At 44.1% G+C, this 23,782-nt stretch overlaps 1 protein-coding gene across 1 annotated transcript; it reads right to left on the bottom strand.

Annotated features, from left to right (window-relative positions):
• Nucleotides 1-1,219: 1,219 nt before the first annotated feature.
• On the bottom strand, nt 1,220-22,615 carry LOC147252557 (interleukin-1 receptor-like 2). Its single transcript, XM_086219351.1, has 12 exons — nt 22,156-22,615; nt 21,995-22,072; nt 14,670-14,922; nt 14,190-14,382; nt 13,393-13,564; nt 13,034-13,096; nt 12,043-12,178; nt 10,048-10,193; nt 5,391-5,534; nt 3,230-3,397; nt 2,872-3,086; nt 1,220-2,190 (listed from the first exon to the last, which is right to left on the bottom strand). Exons 2-12 carry the CDS (start codon nt 22,068-22,070, stop codon nt 1,906-1,908), a joined length of 1,851 nt encoding a protein of 616 aa, XP_086075477.1. The 5' UTR covers nt 22,071-22,072; nt 22,156-22,615; the 3' UTR covers nt 1,220-1,905.
• Between the last annotated feature and the right edge of the window lie 1,167 nt (nt 22,616-23,782).

Genomic DNA, 23,782 nt, shown 5'->3' with positions numbered 1-23,782 from the left:
GTTTTCCTCTTCCTGCTTTCGCGGTAGTTTAGCCTTTTCCTCTTAAGACGAACAAGTTCCGTTCAGAAAAAAACCCACATCTTGTTTTCCAGCTGCAATGACACCTACTCTGAATAAATCTGACAGCTTTGTCTCCAATCTAAGTTGTGAACTCTGACAAAAAAAAAGAAGAAATGTTTGTGCGCACAAGAGCAAAATCTGCAGAGGAAGGGGGGGGGGGGCCAAGCTGGGGGTTACAACCCCTCAGTCAGTTGCCATCAAGTATTATTATTCAGCTTTTCTTGCTTTTTACAAATTCATACGGAACATGAAACATAATATGACACGTTACAGTACCATTAACATGTGATGTTATTGAAAATAAAGGTTTTACACATCTAAGGTGTCAAACTGGTCCCATTTCACCAGAGCAGTGTGAGGTTTTGACTCAGTGCTGTTTGTGCTCTTTAGTGCTGTTAACAATGATGTTTGATGGCATCCTTCAGTTTCCATCGCCCTTTACTAAAGGAAACTGTCTTCAGGTATTTCACTGACATCCTTTCAATCTCTGTGATAGACAGACCAAGTTTAAGAGTTGTAGTGGTCTGTCCTCCTTGAATTGCACTTCTGTAAGTGGAAACCCAAAGAGCGTGGACTGCTGCCAGGGCCTGTGCCTAAAAACGTCCTTGTTGCCAGGATTAAAGAAAGCGAGAACACGTCTCTGGCTCTCGGTCTGTCTTTATTCTGATCTACGCCCCGAGTGAATAGGTTTTTCTTTGCTTCCTGCACAAGCATGAGTCAAGTAGTTTTGCATAACATCCATCCATCCATCTTCTTCCACTTGTTCCTCCTAAGGGTCGCAGGGGGGGTGCAGCCTATCCCAGCAGCTACGGGCGAGAGGCGGATTTCACCTTGGACAGGTCACCAGCCGATCGCAGGGCCAACACATAGAGACAAACAACCATTCACACTCACATTCATACCTACAGTCAGTTTAGAGTGTTAGCCTCGTCCGCAATTGATGTCTTTGGATGGTGGGAGGAAGCTGGAGTACCAGGGAGAACCCACACAGGCACAGTGAGAAAGAACATGCAGACTCACACAGAAAGATCCTGTGCCCGAGCTGGGACTCGAACCCAGAACCTTCTTGCCGTGAGGCGACAGTGCTGACCACTGCACCACCGTGCAGCCTATTTTGCGTAACAGTCCTTCCAAACGCTACGTGCTGTTCCAACACTTCGGTCCAGACAATGGGTTTGTGAATCCTCAGACAAACTTTAGACACCTGTGGGAATTGTTTACATTTAATGTTAGATCATTCTTACTTCCATTGCTGCATGTTCGTTCATTTGATCACTGAAAAGACTGTTTGTAGCTCTGATATTTACATTATACTTGCAAATCCAGAATAACGTTTATTGTGAACAGTGATACAATTTAAGGTTATCAACTGGACTTGAACCTCTTGAATTGTACTAAAAACTGAAGAAATGCTTGCTCCCATTTTTTTCCCTATTTTGCACTATAATTCAGTGATTCAGAAATAGAAGACGTTCACACATTTCATCACACATATTTACATTTATATACATGATCACTTGAAATGTTCTGTCCTCCATCCTCATTGTTTTTTAGTCTCGACCTGCCAGCAGTTTTTGATAGCTCATGTAGCAATGCAGGCAAACGCAGCACCAGGCAGACTGCGATGATCCAGCGTGAGCTGCTGCTGTGAGCTACATGGTGATCAGTCCTTTTGATGTATGTACAAACTCCTCATGGATTAATTATGGATCCTTTTGCCTGTCACAAGTGCACTACTTGGAGGAAGACCAAGCAGAAATACACCTCACAGCCTGGAATGTATCTGTGTCTCAGGGAATTCACATGGAGAGACCAGCTCGTCTCTGGGCCAAACATCCAATGACGTCACAGGTTCAGCAGAGCAACTTTCTCAGGGTACACTACCCTCTTGCTGCTCGCTGGCATGTAATACCTAATCTCCTTCCAAAACCTGGAATAAGGAGACAGAGAAGGCATCTCATGCTCATATTTCTCTTCATCCTGTTTCCTCACACATGTCCTCCACCTTTGCCTCGTCCTCTGGTTCTTCCACCAGCATACAGCCCCCTGCTTCCTCCTCAAGTGTTGCACTGTCTCTGGGAAGAGAGCCAGCTGAGCAGGGGTGACCTCTTCCAACTCAACTAGAACCACCTGAAAAACAAAAAGAAAAACCAAGATCACTTATAGAGAAATAAATATTCCTCTGAAGTTTGGTGTTGTGAACATATCAACTTGCAATCGTTTTCCACTTTGGGGATAAAAAGGCCAGCAAACAGATGGAGTTCATTTTAAATTTCTAACTAAGTTGTGAGTTTGTCATTGTCTATTAAAAGGCTTCCAAATGAGTCAGCATTGCTGAATGTTCAACCAAGTGCCTGGAATGGAGTGGAATGGTCTGTGGGTTCTAGGACCTCGCATACATCAGTAAATACTGCAGGTGGATTTCAACATGTTTTGGTGTCAGCTTGTCACGGAAGGTCTGGCACCTGTTGGTAGAGTTCATATGTTTACATTAGCTTTGTATTTTTAAAGACTGTATTTAAGTTTCAAAAACCATAAAAGTGGAGTTCACTTGTTGAGCTGATCTTGAAATATCTTTGTAATTGGTCATAATGTGACGCTGCCACCGCCACTTTTTCTGCAATAATCTAAAATCCAATCTAAAAGTCCCAGGAACCCCCGATGATGCTGAATTCCAGGTTAGCCTGGATGAAGAAACCTCCCTGGGGCATTATTTAAGTTTCCAAATGTCATGGTGCAACCTTAGAATTATTTTGGGTTTGGGTTCGCATTTTTTTGTTGCCTTACTTAAATCCAGTTGTGTTTTCTCACCTTAAGAGACCCCTCTAGCAGCGTCTTATGCATTGCTAATACATACTCCAAGTGCTGTCTTGGATCGAATGTTTCTTCATTGCTGCTGTCAAAATTCGTCTTGGAGATGTTGTTGTTGTTATAATGGCTGCTGATGCTGTTGTTGAAAGTGGAGGCGGTGTAGAGCAGGAGGAGCCGGCGGCACCATCGCATCTCCTCTACTGAGTCAGCAATGGCTGAGGAAGGACAGATGGACAACTTTGAAAATAAAATGACCTGCAGTTGTGTGAGTTGCTCATACATTTTTTCAAAGAATTTCACAGGGAACAGATTTGTAAATTTGACTCTGCATGCTATCTCTTCTGTTTTGGGGACTTACCCTGCCCAGGCTGGCAGTCACGGCCTGCTATGTAGAGCTTGTAACCGCAAGCGTTTTCCAACACTTGAGGAAGAGTGTGAAGAGCGAATGAATCCACTTTCCCACTGAATCCAGATGCCGACTGCCGTGGGTACGCTACATAGGCATCGTACAACCTCCCATCCGAATCTGATGGGAAGAAACCCATCGTTAATTCGTCTCTATGGTATTTTGCTCATTGCCAGCCCACAGTTTCACAAAAGCTGCTTCACAAGTGCTGCTCTCCATTAATATTAGTATAGAATGAAAAATGTTTTGCTGGGCAGAAAAGTGAAGCTTCATGCAGCAGTGCATCAAGAGGAAAAAATGTGATGTGACAACATGTCTTTAGAATGACGGGCCAGCAGGTTACAAAGCTGGTACTTAAACCAAGTACTACAGTAGTTTCTCATCATATCAGTTTCTTAGAACTAGCAGGAGCAAACTACAGTGAAAGCAGAAAAACTCAGATGCTCTGTTTGCAGCTTTTAAGGCTTCTGTGCTCTTGAAAATTAGAGCAGTGGCATGAAGCGAAACAGGAGGGGCAGCACCACACCAACACGCCTGCCACAACCTCTTTGTGCTTCACACATAGAAAAGAGGGGGGCAGTGTATGGCAGTGTGTGTTAGTCTTCACACCTCATGTTGGACTTGTCATAGGCCTTTGTTTTCATGATTTAACATTTCAAAATTACAATGGTACAGTCCTTAACTGTGAAAATATCAAAAGATGAATCAGAGATGAAAGTGATGATGAAGGATGCTCATCTGAAGGACCTGCCACTGCTGGAAAAACACCAGGCAAGTTTGAGGTGGATTGAATGAATTGCTGTTAAGGACACACGTAGAAATGTCATCCTTTATCATGAGAAGTAAAACAGCACTGGGTTTGATTGATTAGGCCTTTGTCCTGGAGGTGGGGGTAGGACTTGTGTGATTACTCTAAAGGGCTTGACACCCAGGTGGCATCTTTTTGAACTACATTGATGCAGAAGGCAACTGAAGGTTTTCACTGCTGTCATGAATACGCTGGCTAGGAAGTATATGGAGGTGGACATACCCCGTTCTTATTTATTTGTCACATATCTAGTGATTTCAACAACATACTGTAGAACAGAAACTTTGCAAGACATTGTTGACAGTTTGTTCTTGATAGTTGAAGATTCTTCACTACAGTCAGTTATGGTGTTCCGCAAGGGTCTGTGCTTGCACCAGTCCTCTTCACCCTATACCTGCTTCCTCTTGGTCACATTATTAGGAAACTCTGGGTTTATTTTCACTGTTATGCAGACGATACACAGCTGTACTTATCAATGCATTTACATGAAACAAATCAGCTGAGTAAACTTGAGGCCTGTCTGAAGGAAATAAAAACATGGATGAGCCATTATTTTCTTTCATTCAACTCTGACAAAACTGAAGTTACACCTTAGAAAAACACTGTCTAATGAGATAAGTACCCTGGATGGCATCACCCTTGCCCCAGCACCACTGAAAGGAACCTGGTAGTTCTCTTTGATCAGGATCTGTCATTTAACTCCCACATTAAGCAAACCTTTTGGACTGCTTTCTTTCATTTACGTAATATTGCTAAGCTCAGACACATCCTGTCTAAAAAAGATGCAGAAAAACCAGTCCATGCTTTTGTCACTTCCAGGCTGGATGACTGCAACTCCCTCCTATCAGGGTGCACCAATAAGTCCCTTAAGACTCTCCAGCTGGTCCAAAATGCTGCTGCCCACCTGTTGACTAGAATTGGTAGAAGAGACCATGTCTCTCCTGTACTGGCTTCTCTGCATTGGCTCCCTGTGTAATGTGGTACTAGACCTGTTCTACCTGTAAAGTGGAACTTTTGTAGTGATTTGGCGCTATTCAAATAAAATTGACTTGACTTGACTTGCATAATCAACAATGTCATTTCATCAACAAAAAAAAAAGCCGCCGGTGACCTTGTGGTTAGTTTCTTTCCGTGTCTAGTTCTTCTCTTGACATATGCACCCACGTAGAGGCGGGGGGAGCAGTGTTATATTTTTAGAATGCTAGTCAGTGCATCGCTGTGGGTTTTTTTGAGTGGGCATAATTCTATTCACACTTTAGGCAATAAAAGTGCATTACGATTGTCAAACCTGCTGTGTGACATTACCTTCATTTGAGTAGAAAGTGGGAAAGGACGTCCTGAGCAGAAGCACAATATCAATCTTGAAGCGGTAGTAGACCCAGACACTGACGAGAATGAGGACGGTCACACAAGCAAGCCCCAATCCCAGAGAAGGTGTGATGTCAGGATCTGTGGTGATGGAATTAGCACTCATGAGACATTCTGTTTAGGGTCGCGAGTTCAAATAAGCCTTGACAAATGGAAACCAGCTCCTCTATGACACAGAGCAAATGTTTTGCTTTGTGTACAGGTGAAAACTGGATGATGTGAAAACATAGCTAAAGTGTGGGTTCAATGGTCTGCAAAGTATTTAATTTTCAAGTTAATAGTTGACAGGTTCACATGTAAATATTTTCTGTTCTTTTTACAGTGAACCCAATGTCCTTTGTGTTCTTGACTAAATCAATTTTATTAGAGGTAGAATTCACTGGGAGGATGAAACCCCAGTAATCACTAAAATTAACATCTTCCATCCATTTTCTACTGCTTATCCTGTTAAAGGTCGCGGGGGGTGGAGCCTATCCCGGCAGCCTCAGACAAGAGGCGGGGTTCACCCTGGACGGGTCACCAGTCCATGGTCAGTCCGATAGTATCCCTCCTATGAGGAGGTGATACTATCGGATTGGAAAGAAGAAAGAGGAGGCTGTGCTGCAAGGGAAGTGAAGAGAGGCGAAGACAGAGAGGGGAATACCTAGTAGAGTTACCTCTCTCCCAGTCTGACCACCAAACAAGAGGCTGTGCTGACTATTTGCGGGATTGAACCATCTAGTCCTAGAAGCAATACTGACAAACTGGGCAGTCAGAGACTGCTGTGAAAGTGCAGATGACAACAAGGGAAAGACCTTGCGACAACTTGGAGAGACAGCTGACAGGAGGGAAAGGCTCCTATGGGGCTGCCATGGGCTCACTCCCCATGGCGGCAAGCTCCACTGCTCTGCAAAGTGGAACAGTTGCACCCCTCATTGCACCTGTAAGTTCAAAGAGGAAAACATCCCTAGAGTCTGCGAGAGCGGGAGCGGATGATGACTCCTCGGCTGACAACACGGTAACGAACCCAGGAAAGAAAATGACGACAAGAAAGAATATCAGCATGGCGACTACTTCTGCTGCAAGAAAAGAACTCCAAACATGCACTCGCGGATGGAGTGGCGTTACATCCCCGAGGGGCCTAAAAATACATTGGGGAAAGATGTGCTTGAAGAAGACAAAGTCGGGACCTCATATTGACCAATATCTACTAAGAGGAAGGCCAAATAAATCGAGTGAAGATCAGTGGCAGAAACCAACCCACAGACCACTGAGCATCAATACCCCAGTGACAGAGAGACTCAAGCACTTCAGATGACAAACATGAACTCAGCCAACCACAGCCTGCATTGGAGAAGAACATCCAAGGCCACAGACATCAAGTGAGATGGCCAAAATCTTGCAATAAGAAAGAGTGGGCAACAATCAACGAAGACCTGAAGAGCACCCTAAGCAGACTAAAAGGAACCATGGAGAAAAAACTGGAGAAAATCGGTGATCTGATCTAATCATAAGGAACTTAAAGATTTGGATAAAAACAACCAAGGAAGAAAGAAACTCAGACCCCACCCAAGTCCAGAAGACAACAAGAGATCAAGCAACTTGTCAAGGAAAGACGGCAATTGAGGAAGCAATGGACGAAAGCTTCAGTGTGGGAAAGAACAGGTATCAAGAACAGGCAGATCTTAAGGGTTGCCCAGCAAGCCTGCAGAGTGCTGAAAACCTCAGATCAAAACGTAAGAGGAAGAAGAAGCCAAGATCTTCCTTCTACAAAGATCCCTATACATCTGTCAAGGGTTTATTTACAAAGGAGAAGAGTGGAGCTTTCAAGGAGCCAAAGAAGGAGCTGGAAGACCACCTGAGAAGGACATACTCAGACACCCAGAGATTTGAAAAAAGGGTGATACCTTCAGACATGCCACCAATACCCCAGCAAGAACATCTGCTGGATGACAGCCCCCCTTGATGGAGTGTGGTCAAGAAGGCAGTAAACACAGCAAGAGCTGCGACAGCTCCTGGACCAAATGGAGTTCCTTACCAGCTGTTCAAAAATGCTGCTGATGTCTTACGGTTTCTCTGGAAGATGATGAAGGTGGTGTGGCTAAAGAAAGTGATACCAAAAGAGTGGCAAAGAGCAAGGGGGGGGGGGTGACAATACCTAAGGAAAAGGATGCCTTGAGCATCGACCAGTTCTGGCAAATCAATCTTCTGAATGAGTCTCACAGTCTAAGCAGGGGCAGTGGACCAGCTGGGAAAATCTGGAACCTCGCAAGCTCATCTAGTGGGATATCTGGGAAATGGAAGGAAGCAGACTCAGCTTCATCATCAGAGCCATGTATTATGTCCTTCAAACCTCCAAAAACTTACACCATAGGCTAGGGGAAGGTCCCACATGTGCGCTCTGCCAAACACCCACAACGCTGAGGCACATCCTAAGCTGATGCAAAATCAACCTGTCCCAAGGTCAGGTCTTTGTCTCTGCCCCGCTCTCCTGCTCTCTTTCCCCCCAACCGGTCAAAGCAGAAGGCCGTCCCCATTGAGCCTGGGTCTGCTCGACATTCCTGCCTGTTAAAAGGAAGGTTTTTGTCGCCGCTGTTGCAAGATGTGCTTGCTCATGGCGAATTGTTGGGTGTAAATTCATTGAAAGAGTGTGGTACTAGACCTGCTCTACCTGTAAAGTGTCATGAGATAACTTTTGTTGTGATTTGGCGCTATACAAATAAAATTGACTTGACTTGACTTGTGGCAGCTAGCAATCACAATGGAAGGAAGAAGAACCACCATCAATGCCCTCCCGCCATTGATACACAAAGTTCCAAGCACTACCTCCTTTGTGAGAGCAGGTGAACATTCAATTAAAAAAGCGACAAGAATGAATACAACCCTACTTGATCCAGCCCATGACTGGAAAATGCAGACCTGGATCACAAGCTTTCTTCCCAACAGAGACAGTAACAACTACTCTCAGGCCTGAACTTATCCTGTGGTCAACCTTCCCGAACTCCTATACATTGTGGATCTAACGGTTCCGTGGAAAACTGCTACTGAAGAGGCGTACAAGAGGAAGAACTTGAAGAACTGTACGCTGAAATACCAGCCCAGGCAGAAGAACACAACTGGCATACCAAGGTGTACCCATAGAATTTGGGTGCAGGGGTTTGTTGCCAAATCCACATCCAGGCTCCTGAAGAAAATGGGGGTGAGAGGACAGGCCTGCCAACAAACCATGAATACAAACTCGGAGGCGGCGGAACAAAGCAGCAAGTGGATCTGGATCAAAAGAAAGGATGGCAGTTGAGCTGCAAAATGATCTGAGAGGAGCAAAAAAAAAAAGGACGGTTGCTATGCAGCTGTGAAGCAACTGTACCTACTGGAGAAATAGGTACAAGGCTGACGTGAGACAAATCACAGACATCAAATTAGCTTCCCCACCCAACTGGATTGTTGCTGTGTCTGGCCCTGAGATGATTGGACACACCCCAGCAGCAGCGCACTCCTGGTGGGGCCTTCCCCAGGTGAGGGTGTGCAATGATAATGGCTGAAATACCCAATGATGCTAGGGATCCATTGCTGATGAAGTGTCCATGCGACTTGGGGCCGGGAGCGCCCTGTATGGGATGTTGTGTGGGTAGTGTGCAGTTGGTATGAGGAGGTGATATCGGATTAGACGGAAGAAAGAGGTGGCTGCGCTGCGAGGGAAGCGGTGAAGACAGAGAGGGGAATACCTAATGAGGTTACCTTTCTCCCACTCTGACCACCAAACAAGAAACTGTGCTGAGTATTCGGGGGATTGTACCATCTTGTCCTGGAAACAATACAGGTGCATCTCAGGAGCTGGTTCTCAAGCCACCAATGTCCTCCTTCGACTCAACAGCTTCGAGCTCTTGAATTCTCTGCATTATGAATTGAGGCTAGAATCGTGTTTAGGAAGTTTGGGAACCCTTTGTGTTTTTTTGTTGTGTGTGTTTCAAAGAGTTGCTACCTGTTTATTGTTGGGTTATTTAGTTTAGAGGGGGCTGTTCTGTGGTTTGCATTTGTTTTTCAGTCCAGCCATAGCTGTAGACACAGTGAGGTTTTTCATGACTGCATTTTATTTTAGTTTAGTCGTAAGATACGCTCATAGGAGTTCTCACTTTTGTCAAATGTATTACTTTGTTCAAAACGGCACTCATTTGCCCCTTTGGTTTAGTTTGAGCCTCACCTTTTGACACAAATAAAATTGCCACACAAATAAAATTGCCTTGCCTTGCCTTTTCTGATTGTGAACAGTTCATCTTTTTGGAAAGAAAAATACATGACTTAAATTTTTCTTTATATCTTTGTTTTTATATGGACTCCCCTTTACCTAGTGGGGATGTTAAAAGAGTTATAACAGCAAGTACTTCTCATTGACTCATTATCTCTCAGTGTACTCCTCTTTACTTCCACATATGTTCATGAGACACTACTCAAAATATTGCATGCTTTTATTTCTATGTGCTACTGGATTCAAAATCCATGTCTGCATGTCTGTGAGGAGCAAACATGTGGCTGTTGAGCTCCTGGGAACACCAGACCTTCACCTCTGAAGTAAGACAGACATGTTCCCGTTAGGGCGGTTTATTCTGCGTCTTACCTGCTGGCAGTAGAGTGAAGTAAGCAGCAGGAACGCCCCGGTCACTGAACGCTCGACAAGTATAGTTGATGTGAAAATCTTCTGCACTCAAGTCACGAATCACCAACAGCCGCTTGAGCCACACACCTTGAACATCTCGAGTCTTACTGTTAAGGACAAAAATGATGTTGTTGTTGTTTCAAAGTTATTACATCAAAGGGCCCCTTTTTTTAATAAATGATAAAAAGGGTGAGTTACAGTGAAACACATGAATCTGGTGGGCAGAAAACTGACTCCAGTGGTCAAACTCTGTGGCACTTTTGCTTATTTCATCTTAATATTGTCTTGTTTGATGCGGGTTAATAGTTTGAAACATGTAAGGCAAATGCTGTTTGCATTGACATTTTCAAATTAATTCAATGAGAATATTTAAATTTTTGACCTTTCATTTGAATATTGTTCTCTTCTGAGCAGGTTAGCACAGCTTTTTCACTTTCATATTAACTTTGTCCAAGGTCACACATAAAGCAGGTTAAAGTCATACTGCAAACTGAATTCATCTCTTGTACCTCAGCATGGTCACAATTAAATGTTCATTTTGACCCAAATCAAACATGCATGGATTGAAATTTAAATTATATTATGGATTTGATTTTGATTTGAAGTGTGGACAATATTCAAATTAAAGGTCAAAAATTAAAGTATAACCATTTTGATTTGCTCCTCCTGGAACGGTCACCTTATCGTGGTGGAGGACTTTGAGTGCCCTAGTGACCCTAGGAGCTATGCCGTCGGGGGCATTTTGCCCCTGGTAGAGTCACCCAAGGCAGACTGGTCCTAGGCAAAGGGCCAGACAAAGAACGGTTCAACAGACCCCTCATGGAGAATCCATCAAGTGATTTGTGTACCCAGCCCGGAGGGTGGACGAAAGGCTTGCTTCCCTGCACCTCCGGGTCGGGGAACGGGTCCTGACGGTGGTCTGCGCTTATGCGGCGAACACCAGTTCAGAGTATCCACCCTTTTTGGAGTCCTTGGGAAGGGTACTGGATGGTGCCCCGGCTGGGGACTCCATTGTCCTACTGGGAGACTTCAACGCTAACGTGGGCAATGACAGCGTGACCTTGAGAAACTGCAGGCCAGACCTGAACCCGAGTGGTGTGCGGTTATTGGACTTCCGTGCAAGCTGCAGTTCGTTCATAACGAACACGATGTTCGAACATAAGGATGACCACCGGTGCACGTGGCACCAGGACATCCGAGGTCACAGGTCTATGATCGATTTTATAGTCGTATCATTTGACCTGCGACCGCATGTTCTGGACACTCGGGTGAAGAGAGGAGCTGAGCTGTCAACTGATCACCATCTGGTGAAGAGTTGGATCAGGTGGTAGGGGAAGATGCCGCGCAGACCCGGCAGGCCCAAACAAGTTGTGAGTGTTTGTTGGGAACGCCTGGTGGAAGAACCAGTCAGAGAGAGCTTCAACTCCCACCTCCGACAGAGCTTTGACCACATCCTGGGGGCGGTGGGGGACATTGGGCCATGTTCCGCTCTGCCATTGTCGTCCTCCTGGACGCCTCCCTCGGGAGCTGTTCCAGGCATGCCCAACCGGGAGGAGCCTCACAGCAAGAGGGTTCCGGGTTCAAGTCCCGGCTCGGGCACGGGATCTTTCTGTGTTGAGTTTGCATGTTCTTCCCATGCCTGCGTGGGTTCATTCCAGGTACTCTGGCTTCTTCCCACCTTCCAAAGACATACAATTGGGGACTAGGCTGATTGGATACTCTAAATTGACTGTAGGTGTGACTGTGAGTGTGAACGGTTGTTTGTCTCTATGTGTTGGCCCTGCAATGGACTGGTAACCTGTCCAGGGTGAACCCCACCTCTCACCCATAGCCGCTGGGATAGGCTCCACCCCTGCGACCCTTAATAGGAATAAGCGGAAGAAAATGGATGGATGGGAAGCATGGATAAAACAGTGTGTAGAACAAAACAAATAGGAGGGAGGTGAGTGTGCTCACTTCATTTCTGTTGTGTAGATGTGGTCAGATGGGTTAGTAGTAATGATGATGTCATCTCTTGCAAACCAGAAGAGGTCAACCATTGTTTTCCCGACACATGGCACAAAAACCAGGCACTCCTTTCTGAAATTGGACCCTAATTCATACAAAAGGAACATACATTTCAGTTGGCAAAATTATTTATTTTACAATAGAATTTTAAGTTGTAAAATGCTTTCTTTATGCTGTATCTTAAAATAAGATATGGGACAGCAAAGAGCCTTGGAACATTCAGACCAAAAATAGATGACTTGGTATTTTACAGCCGTGTTTATATATGACATTAATGTGCACATTGGGTATCATTTGAAACCACATTCAGAGGTGGCCAGCGCTGCGTGTGGCCACATATTTTTGGCCATGTTTGTTGGAAATATGTCTCAGACCACACTTGAATACTTCCCGCTCAGCTGAACATCACGTCTTCTGCAAAAGCACGGGTCCGTATTCATCGGGTTCATCAGTCGCTTAAGCTTTGTCAAAAATGTCTGGAATTTTTTAAAAAACTCACTGAGAAGGATCTCGAGGGAGTTTGGTGTGTCTTGCTGCAATGCGCCAATGAAAAATCCCTATCTACATTGTTCTAAAATGTCTTCCTCTCTTTGGAATTTCAGCAAGCGCAGACACAAGGAAGGACATTTCACCTGTGCCAGGGGTGAACTGATGTTCTTATGATCAAAGCAACAGAAAAACAGTTGAATACACAGGATCCATGCCTCAGAAACACACCAGGTTCAGTGAGAGTAAAAGCCAATTTAGAACCCAAAAGCTTTTTCTATTTTCTACTTTCTCAGATTTGATTATAGTGACATGAACGTTTGATACCACATTTAGTGTTGCAAAATATTCTATGAACTTGAATGCGCACTTCCAGATAGGCTACTGTCAACAAGCATATGTTAATTGCAACAACTGCAAAACCTTTGTGTGAATATGTTTCTCGATAGCTTACCTATCTGTGCCTTGATGATTTGATTGGCTGGTTTGTGCACTTGTGGAACACCAGAATGCTCCTCTGAAAAGCAGAGCAGCAGGATCAGGCAGATGTGCATAAATGAAAATACTGCATGGTGCACAGTCACTGAGGAGGAAATGCTGTTCTCATCAGTGCCATTTAGGAAAGCTGCAGAAAAAGTTATTACTTTTTCTTCTTTTGTTAAGTCATTCCCATCTCTTGTTAGGCACATGCATTTGGCCCAATGCTCAGAAGAGGTTGCTTGCAGGAAAGTAAAGCTCTTTAAACACTGTACTGTGTTCCACAGAGAACACAAGAAACATCAAGTCGCTCTTTCTGCTCATCTCTTTTCTCACCTTTGACCCATGCATCAATGGTTTCTGACACAGATCCTGTGATGCCACCCAGGGTGAAGGTAAGCGTGCAGGTGTAGAAGCCACTGTTGTCAGGCTTCACCTTATCCACTTTAAGTTTGAACTTATCCCAGTAGGCGTACCTGTCCGACCCATCTTCAATGAGGTCACAATCCTGGAAGATGCAAGGAATAAAAAGTAAATCAGGCTTTTTATTTTGGCAGTGAGATTGCAAATCTAATCATGCAAATCAGGACTAGACCAACTGACAATGTTGTTGGGAGTAAAAATACAGACCAAGAACAGAGTAAAATACAAGTTGGAGTGGTGACATCTATCATGCTGAGCAGAAAACCACAGACCTGAAAAGCTAAAAGAAGTTGGCAACATTTTCAAAATGCCAAATACAGCATCTCACCTAATATGAGTGCTTACTAGTAGGTGTGGGCAATAAATCTGAAATGTATCACAATAAAACGTTTCATTTCAGACATTATTGAAAACTGCTGTCATTTTCAAACAAGATCAGCAGAAAAGTGATGTACATCTGTGAGACTCAAATAGTCACACAGGAAGATATCACACGTCACAGAGCAACTGGACGACACACTTGTTATCATGTCACTTGACAATTTTAAATAGACCACATTTTCTGTTCCCACAACTTGAGTGCGCCTGGTGTCTCATAGAATGACTGGAAGCTTCACTTTGCTGATATGGAGGTTTCTGAGGATCGGGCTCCCCTGGAGTGAGACAGACACAACTACTGACCATGTGGTATAAACACTGTCACGACTCACTCTGTACCACTTGATGGAGGACGTGATGTTGTAGCTTTCAAGTTTGGTCATGTAGTCTTTCAGCGGACAAGACAAAGTGCCAACCACCCCACTTGTAAGTATCTGACCAGCTTTCTGCGGCCTCCCACACTCTCCAGCTGCTGGCTGCTCCACCATCATCTTAGTCACCTGCCTGTAGCACTTAGAGGGAGTTCTGTCAAACATGAAGGAGAAAATTGTTGGCGAGAGCAGCTTTGATTTATGCACTTTATCATGTGAAAATGTTTGAGGTGAATTTCATTTTGTTTCTATGTAAAAATTAGCTTTGTGTTCTCACTTTGCGAGCAGTCATATGGTTTTGATAACTCTGCCAATAAACAAGTATTTTCAAACCCTTAAAACCTAAATGCTCTAGATGTGTTTTGTAAAGAATGTGAGTGATTCTCAAAGGGCATGGTTTCTATTCAGTGTTTGAATGTTGTCTCTGGAGAACTGTCGTACCTCAGGATGGTGACATACTCCCCTTCATCTTCTAAGGTCACATTTAGGAACCACAGGGTCATCCCTTGCACCAGGATTCGACCAGTCTGGTTGCTCAGCTCTCTGGATGTGTTTGAGTTGTACCAGCTGATGTTGTAAGGGACAGAGGTGAAGTTAAAGACCTCTGGAGACAACAGGGTGCTATTTAGCATCGCCACATCCCCAGGAACAGTGAAAACCCTCCCAAACTGGACCTTGTAGTTGGTACAGTTCTCTGCAACAAAAAACAAAACAAGAATTGGTCATTTATTTATGCACATTGATAGAGCTCTTAACAAACCATGAAATATTAGATTTTACAATGAGAAATAACTGTTTAGGACATTCTATTTGTATAGAGCTTTAATTTTGGGTATAATCATTATGTTCCTCTAAATATTCAGTCACTGAGAGGAAATTGTACAGAAGAAAGAAGATTCTGGTTTCGGAGTTCCTCAAGCGCCCTTTCCAAGCCTGTTTAAGGAAGGATTGTTTCCTCATTATACTGAATCACCAGAATGTGAGGGCTATGAAAAAGGAAGAATCCACTGTTATATGTCACTCTTGATGCTAATGCTCTTGTCTCTGCTCGACCTGAGCCAATCACAGACTCAGTCTATGCCACACACCAGCGGCTGCTGTGTTTATCAGACCAGACCTTAACCATCGTTCTGACGCATCCTGAAGCATGATTTAAAAAAAAAAAAAAAGAGTGATTTGTAACCGCATCATGCTACCTTCACCACAGCCAACCCAGAAGCAGCAACGGTGCTCTAAACATCACACACAAATTGAGCCATTTCATAACATACACCTTATTCTACATAGCAACAAGGAAGAAGCCATCTTTGTTTTCATTTTTGAACTTGTGGTGGGACTGACAGTCTGATGCACATCAAGACCCCAACAATATTCTACATTCATTATGAGTAATTTAATGTATTAAGTGGGTGGGTGTCAATAAATGGAGTGATATTATTTTGCTTGAACAGCAGTGTTGTGATCACGTTGTTTGCTTCTCTTATCTGCATTAAACGGATGGCGAGGAAGAAAGAGCATCTAAATCGGCCCCCATGCAGGATGAGGACAAGAGCGACAATGTTGAACAGGCTTTCTCATCATCTACAATGGTGTAGACGAGGTACGTTTAAAGTTACAGACAGAGAGCAAGGTGGCCTCAATGGTTCACTGCAGCATTACTACACCTAATTAGTGGTGCTAAGCCTCTGTTATCACTTTGGCTGCGTCTCAATGCAGTAAAATTCCTTGACTTTTGCCTTGTATTTCTCTGCTTCTTCTTCTTGTCATCTAAAAAGTGTCTGTGCTTACTGGGTCTCACAAGTCGTCAGTTGTGCAATGTGTGAACTCATGAACAGAGCTGTCCTAATGTCATCAGATCACTCAGGAAACGTGTGAATACCAGGTCTGAATGAGCCCAGAGGGGCTTTAGGTTTACTCGTATTGTAGTATTGTCCAGTCATCCAAATACAATATTTGTCCAAATACAAAAAATCAAATTTTACAGAAAACCTTCCAAAGAGGGTTTCTTCCTGTATTGAGCCCCATAAGGGAGTGTAGGGGTACACTTCTCATGAAAGTCTATTTTGACAGGTCTGACCTCCAGTTGCCCCAAGGTCAACCAGAGAGATGTTGTCATAATATGAATAGGTAGTACTTTAGAGGCCGCCCCCACCAATGAAATGTTGCTATATCATGAATAGATGGAACATTGGACCCTCCCCTTTCCCACAGTTTTCCCTGCCCAGTGAGTGTTTTTCTGATCTAATGAGGTATGGCTACGTCATGATAGGCGGTTCTTTGTATTATTCCCACGCTTTTCCCCGCCCCTGGTGAAACTGTTGTTGCAGCTTTTGGGAGGACTCGTCCTTGAACAGTTGGCACAGTTGTGAATACTGCTTATGATGCCGACCTGACACGACAGCCCGCCATCTGCAAAAAAGTTCCCACTCAGTGTGTAATGGTCGTGGTTCTGGATCTTGTCATACGCATGACTAAGCCTCTGTAGAAGACTCCGGAGGAGTGTGTGTGTCTGTATGGAGGTGGACTGTGAATATGGAAACACACAGATGTGTTGCTCGGCACCACAAACGTCAGCTCCCTCTTTGACGACATAAGAGTCACTTTAACGAATGAGTACAGTAAGTGAGTGTCAGCTTCACGAACAGTAAGTGTTCTGACCAAGGATTTTACGATTAATAAAGGCTCCCCAAACTCACTCCCAGACCCAGGCCAAGGCCCTGGGGTCTTACCAGCTGTTGACCTTACAGATGAATTATGAGGATGAAGACCAAGAAAGTCCAAACAGACAATGCTGGCTAAAATTCCTGCTCACATATTTTTAACAGATGTGGAGGAGGTGTAGAGGAGGAAGCTTAAGACAGAGAAACAGCATTCCTGCGTAAATGCTTATGTATCATGCCACAGCCTACTCTTCTACATGTGACAGGTAGAGAGAGACGGCAGACTCCTGCCTGTGGGACAAGCCCCTCCTGTTCACAGGCTCTCAGGAAAACAGGTTGATTGGCCGGTATGCATTTTCTCAAAGGTATACAAGGCTGGAAGAGATTAGTTAAGACCTCTCTCCTGGTCTGATCGTGCTGCAGCTCCCCCTGGTCTCTAAGAGGTGTTTTTTGTTTTTTGACTCAACGCTTCTTTATTGAGCCTCAAGGTAACTCTTCTCCTAACTTAACTTGGGCTTGCTGTGTAGATGTTTTTGAGCATTATGAATGGATGTCTTCACGCTTAAGTCTTGAGAGAAGCCCCAGATTGCCTCCAGTGCCTGTCCAGCAGTTACCAGGTGGTTTTGTGATGCTCAAGGTATATTCTTTGATTTCTCAACTTCAGTTTTCATCATTTTGACTCATTTTGTTGTTTTCTTTCATTCTAGGGTTTGCACCTGCTGCTTTGCCTTGCCTGGGTTCTTTTTTTATTTCTTTTGTTGTTGTTTTTTAGTTTCGAAGAATTGTCTTAATTGAGTTGCTTTTTTGTGTTTTAGATCATTTTTCTTGATTTATTCTGTTATTTGAATAATCTATTGTATGTATTGGACAAACAAACTGGCTACCTCTTAACCGTGAGGAAAGTGTGGTCTTGGCTGGGATTGGTACCTTGGGAGGGACCCTTCCCTGATATCACTTGCATGCTTTGAGTTAAGAGTTAATGTGCACTAATACACTCTGACCACTCTTTGGCAGTGCATGTCTTGCTCACCATTTGCTATGTGACGTGGCCTCTTTGCCCTTTGTCTAGAGCCCCTCAGACATGGCCCGCTCTCCTCCCACCCCTGAAGTATTCACATTTTGCTTGTATAGGAAACAGCTTGGATTGTATTTACTTTTCATATTGGATCTTTTTAACACAAAATTTTATTTATTGTATGTTAATCTCTGTTCTCCCACAGCAGCTTCCGGTTTCCTTTAAGTAACCAAATCTCTTTTGATAGAGTATCATCTTTTCTTTTTTTTTTAACTTGAAACTACATTTCCTCTCTCTTACAAGCTTACCTGTGTGCTTTTGGCCATTCAAAGGGTATCATGCCCTAGGTGGCGTTGTTGGTAGTTTATGAATTGAGGCCCCTCGAGGCCTGATCAGACAGAGCTGGAGTTATGCATAGGGTGACAACCACTTTGTCTGATACGACCCACAGCAACAGGATGAAGAGAGCTCTGTCTTTCCCGGTAAGTATTTATGATTTAAGTCTTGATCTAAGAGGATGCAACTCTCTGCTAAACACTCTCTTCAGATACTGCAAGCAAATTCAGTCTTTTCTTAATATATGGGTTTTCAGTTTTAATCATGTTAAGTTTTAAGTTTTTTTTTTAATCAGTGTGTATGTATATGTACAATTACTTACAGAATCAATGAACCACTCCATGAAGACGTAAACCAGCCATATATCAGGGCGTTTCAGTGCTATATCTGATGCTGAAGTTGAGGGAGTGACATGCAACAAAGAATAATGTGATCTGTGAAAAACGCCAAAGAAACAGACATATTAATCATTGCCATGGAAGATGGGATAAATAACCTTGGGAAAATGAAGGTTGCGAGAAGGGGGGAAGACAGAGTCAGGCTCCATCCGAGGAAAATAATACTTTAAAAAGTCATAATTAATGTCTCCGAGGAGGAGGAGGATAATACCTGGTTAAATCCACACACGTCATCTGATGAAAATATTCCAACTGCAGCTGTTCCGAGATCTCGAGCCATGGACGGAGGAACGTGAAAGTCATAAATAAAATGGGAATTGACCTCATCCTCCCACCACCAGGGCGGGCCTGCCGTTCCTCCCAATCACGCCCCTCCAGGTCATGTTGTCATTGCCCACATGAGCGTTGAAGTCCCCCAGTAGGACAATGGAGTCCCCAGTTGGGGCACCATCCAGCACCCTTCCCAGGGACTCCAAAAAGGGTGGGTATTCTGAACTGCTGTTCACCGCATAAGCGCAGACAACAGTCAGGACCAGTTCCCTGACCCAAAGGTGCAGGGAAGCAACCATTATGTCCAATGGGGTAAACACCAACGTACAGGCAGAGAGTCTGGGAGCTGCCAAAAAGCCCACCCGGCCCTCCACCTCTCCAGACCAAGAGCTACTGTACGTGTCGAGGTGAGGCTGACTATATCCAGCCGGTAACTCTCAACCTCTTCCACCAGCTCCTGCTCCTTCCCCCCTAGAGAGGTGACATTCCATGTCCCAACAGCCAGCTTCCATGTCTGGGGTCAGACAGCCAAGACCCCCGCCTTGTTCTGCTGCCCAAACCAAAATGCACCGGACCCTTCCTACTGCGGATGATGGGTCCACGGGGGGGATGAGTTCATGTAACTATTTTGGGCTGGGCCTGGCCTGACCCCATGGTCTCGGCCCGACCACCAGGCACTCGCCAACGGGCCCCTACCCCGGGCCTGGCTCTTGGGCGGGGCCCTGGTACACCTCCTGGCTGGGTACACAAAGGCCTAGATTTATTTTCTATGAAGGGCCTTTTGAACCGTTTGTAACCTGCCTTAGCTCTAACTGTTAAGAGCAAAGACTGGGAGATAATAAATATATATGTATTATCAGTGCATTAATTATCCTGTGGGCCAGAAAACCAGCAGTCTAGATCACTATTGGAGAAAGGGGTATTAGCAATATGCATAGAGTGACAGAGTAAGAATTCACACAACCAGCAGGTAAGTCTTTTAAGTGTGTTCTATTGTTCTATTGTGTTGAATTAAAGAATATAACACAATAAATTAAAAAATATCTACATTTAAATTTCTAACAACATTTGAGATATCAACCACAGTTCTTCAACAGTTCTTTACTGCCAATTAAATGAACTGAACACATTTCTCATAACATGAGACAAAAGGGCTGAACATTTCTTTCCGTTCTTTTTCTTTTTTTCTTTTATGGCCGCTCACTCTCAGAGCAACTGGTACATCCATAACTTCATAAAATGTTCCAGGTCTTTTGGACGAGCACTGATGGCGGCCACTTCTCAGATGAGTCTTCAGGACGGCTCGTAGCAGAAGAGGAGTAATACGCCTCTTCTCCATCCAACGGTTTAGAAACAGCATCGTCCCAACAAATTGTTTCCCACAGAGCCATGATGCGTACAAAGTGCCAAGAAAGACCTCGTTTTATCCCCTTCTTAATCGCGCTTAACCCCACCCCACCTCTTCTCATTGGTTCATTCATATTGCGTTCACATATTTCTCATTGGCTCAAATCTCAAAAAAGGCCAAGAGGAGAGGGGGCAGGGAAAAGCGTGTGAATAATACAAAGAACTGCCAATCATGACATAGCCATACCTCACTGGATCAGAAAGAAACACCCACAGGTGGGAAAAACTGTGGGAAAGGGGAAGGTCCAAGGTACTTCATACTTGTGACATGGCAACATTTCATTAGTAAAGTAACAACTCATTGGATGACCTTGGGTCGTCGGGGAGGTCAGACCTGTCAAAATTGAGTTTGACAAGAAGTGCACCCCTTTTCTCTCTCCCATAATTGAATTGCTCCTCATGAGTTGTTTGGTATCCTGTGTGGAAGCCTCCACCATCAGTGTGTGTGTGTGTGTGTGTGTGTGTGTGTGTCTGTGTGTGTGTGTGTGTGTGTGTGTGTGTGTGTGTGTGTTTAAGAATGGGTGAACAAGATGGCGTTGCAAAGCGCTTTGAGAACCACAAAGGTAGAGAGGCAGAATCTAAAAAATGAGTCCATTTACCAGGTGTGACCTCCAGGATTTTTTTCCCATGCTGCTCTGCATCCCTGAGACAGATTTTTCAGTGTCCTGGCAGCTGAAGCTGATATGAGTTGATTTTATGATTTTTTTCTGATGGACTTAAATGTATCACTGACTATAGATATACCAGCACCTGGACTTACCATCATATGTAAAGTCTAATAGGTAAATACAAGTTAAAGTTGTAAAAATTCAAGTTGTACCAAAAGGATTTGCTCCTGCTTTTCCTTTTTTAAACATAAGTCTGCTTCATGAACTGCTTTATTTCTGCTGTTGAACTCTGAACCACAGGAGGCCTCCAGAGGTCATAATAACATCAGTATCATCCCTAAACTCTTCTTCATCAGCAGCCTCAGTGGGACTCAAACCTCTAATCTAGAAATATTAGAAAATACTGAGAGGACAGAAGCTTGGCTCAATTTATTGCAGTAACACCAGTAACCACAAGAGGTCAATAAAGTATGGCAATACATACACTCACTGCCCACTATTGGTACCAAAAGCTGTGATCCAGAACAACAGCTCCAACATTCATGAAGAAACTATTTAAGTTTGAATTCAGCTGGCTGAGGTTGTAGTTTCTGACAAGCTTTTGCAGTTTTTCTAACCCATTTATACTTGAGAGCTGCAGAATACTAGTGTGTGTGTGTGTGTGTGTGTGTGTGTGTGTGTGTGTGTGTGTGTGTGTGTGTGTGTACTTGGTTTTTGTTATCTTTTGGAGACCTTTTCTGGTATAAACACCAACCTTATCAGGACCCCTAGTCCACATGGGGACCAAAGACCGGTCCTAATGTGGCAGAACTTAATTTGTGAACACCTGGTAGAGTGAATGGTAGAGTGAATGTGTTCATTGCAGTTAACTTGAAGTTGAGGTCAGGCATCAATCGGTGAGGGTTAGGACTGAGATTAGGGTTTGGGTGAGGATACTCACTTGAATGGAAGTCAATGGAATGTTCTTATAAGGATAGCTACGCAAACCTGTGTGTGTGTGTGTGTGTGTGTGTGTGTGTGTGTGTGTGTGTGTGTGTGTGTGTGTTTGGAGGGAGACACAGACTTTACTCACCCTGTAATGACCCTCCACAGATTTCACGTAGTCCAAGGAAAAACAGGCAGACCCCCAGTTTGGAACTCAGTCCCATGGCTGAGAAACACACATAAAACATCAGTTAGACGTCATCATACACAAGAGGCAAAAGAGAACATGATACTGCAGAAACTACATACTAAAAGCCACTGTATACAACAAAGTCAGTTTTCTTGATAGAATGTTTGTTTCTTCCTCTGATTCTCCCAATCTCTCTCTTTGTCCCCCCACTAATATGACAAATGTTCCAGTATGTTTCAGGATGGAGTTATTTGTACTAAAATGTCTGACAAAATACTGTGTAATGTTCTGGAACAAAGCCTAGTATTCGTCATCGTTGTTCTGATGAATCTTCCTCTGCGTGTGACTGCTGTAGCCTCTGAGCTGGCGGGACCCCAGAGCTCAGCCTTAGTTGACTTCAGTTGTTTCACTCGAGCTTTCAACAAACTCCTGTTGTTTTTCATTTTGATAGATATCTGGGAAGACATGAACTACTGTGAGGTCACGGTTGAATGTTGCTTGTTCTCACTGATGGTCTGTATTTTTGATTCTCTTAGCAGTTTTATCAGGTTATTCTGTGGTCCCCCTGAGCAGTTACAGGATGTGGCCTCAGCTCTTCCTGCAACACCAGCCACTAACATCAATGACCTATTTATTTGATCCCACAAGCTGAAGGTGGACTGGTCTTAGAATTGTACATAACTATCGCTCTTGGTTGTTAGCAAACCGCCGTCAGAACTGCAGACAGTGACGGCGATGCATTTGGCCATGGCCAAACCCATTAGATTCCCACTGTATACCAACATGAATCGAAAGCTGTTCTCATGCTGTTTGAAGTAGAAGCGTCATTTTGTTCCCATTTGGTTTTAGTGGGTGAAGTCAGACTCAAGAGTTAGTATCAGTACCAAAGCCACTGAGTAGTAGAAGTCACGTTTATACAGTACCAAATCACAACAAAGTTGTTTCTTGACACTTTACAGTGGAGTAGGTCTAGAACAGAGATCCTCAATAGGTGGCCCCTGGGCCAAATCTGGCCCGGCGACTTCTTATTTGTGGCCTCCAAACTTCAATTCCTTCACTGTGTGTTTTGGTTGGGTCAGCACGTCAAGGCATGGTGGCCATTTGTGCCGGCTGAGTGTGGAGTGGGTGTGTACTGTATGTGTGTGTGTGTCTCTGTATTTCTATATGCAGATAAAGATGTGCCATCACAGAACCAGGATTGGTGGAGAAGTTCGAGACCTGGGCCATGATAGGCTAGAAGTAAGAGCCAATCAGAGCCAGCCAGGTATAAAGGAAACAAGATGGCTCATACAGGAGAGAGAGACAGCGGGTAGTCACATCTTCTATCCTCCTCCTCTCCCAACTGGCCACCTTGTGTGTGATAAGTGCCATAATATTATGAGGTCGAGCTTTTGTGTGTGTGTGTGTGAGCAGTCAGGGTGGACTGCCATTTTGTTTCGACAAGTTTTCTCCTGTTTTTTGATTAGTTAGAGAGAGGTAAGAAGACTGTCTTTTGTTTGAGTACACGGGTAGTTTAGGTATTTTGTTTATAGATAAGAGTCCTTTTGTGTGTGGTTTTCGGCCTCGGTCCACCCCGAAGCCCTCGTGCTAGCCTTCAGTTATTCCTATTGTAAATATTGTGAATACACACTTTGTAAATAAATCACCATTATTATTTGTGCTCACAAAAAGTCGTTCATTGTGGCTACTTGGGACACGGGGAAGATGGATCCGATTCACGTTACGCTCCACACTTGTTCTTCTCAA

This window comes from Aulostomus chinensis, chromosome 12, assembly GCF_037954235.1.
Source record: "Aulostomus chinensis isolate RoL2024-O1b breed Wild chromosome 12, RoL_Achi_v1.0, whole genome shotgun sequence".
In the NCBI taxonomy this organism is placed as follows: domain Eukaryota; kingdom Metazoa; phylum Chordata; class Actinopteri; order Syngnathiformes; family Aulostomidae; genus Aulostomus; species Aulostomus chinensis.
The sequence above is the reverse complement of the archived record's forward strand: the minus strand, read 5'-3'. Positions and strand labels throughout refer to the sequence as shown.

Coding starts and splice junctions, on each gene's coding strand:
- LOC147252557 (XM_086219351.1), bottom strand. CDS start 22,070: ATGGGACTGAGTTCCAAACTGGGGGTCTGCCTGTTTTTCCTTGGACTA. Junction 13,565..14,189: donor CCTCCATCAAGTGGTACAGA/GTGAGTCGTGAC, acceptor TGCATCTTCCAG/GATTGTGACCTCATTGAAGA. Junction 2,191..2,871: donor TGCTAGAGGGGTCTCTTAAG/GTGAGAAAACAC, acceptor TTTGTTTTTCAG/GTGGTTCTAGTTGAGTTGGA.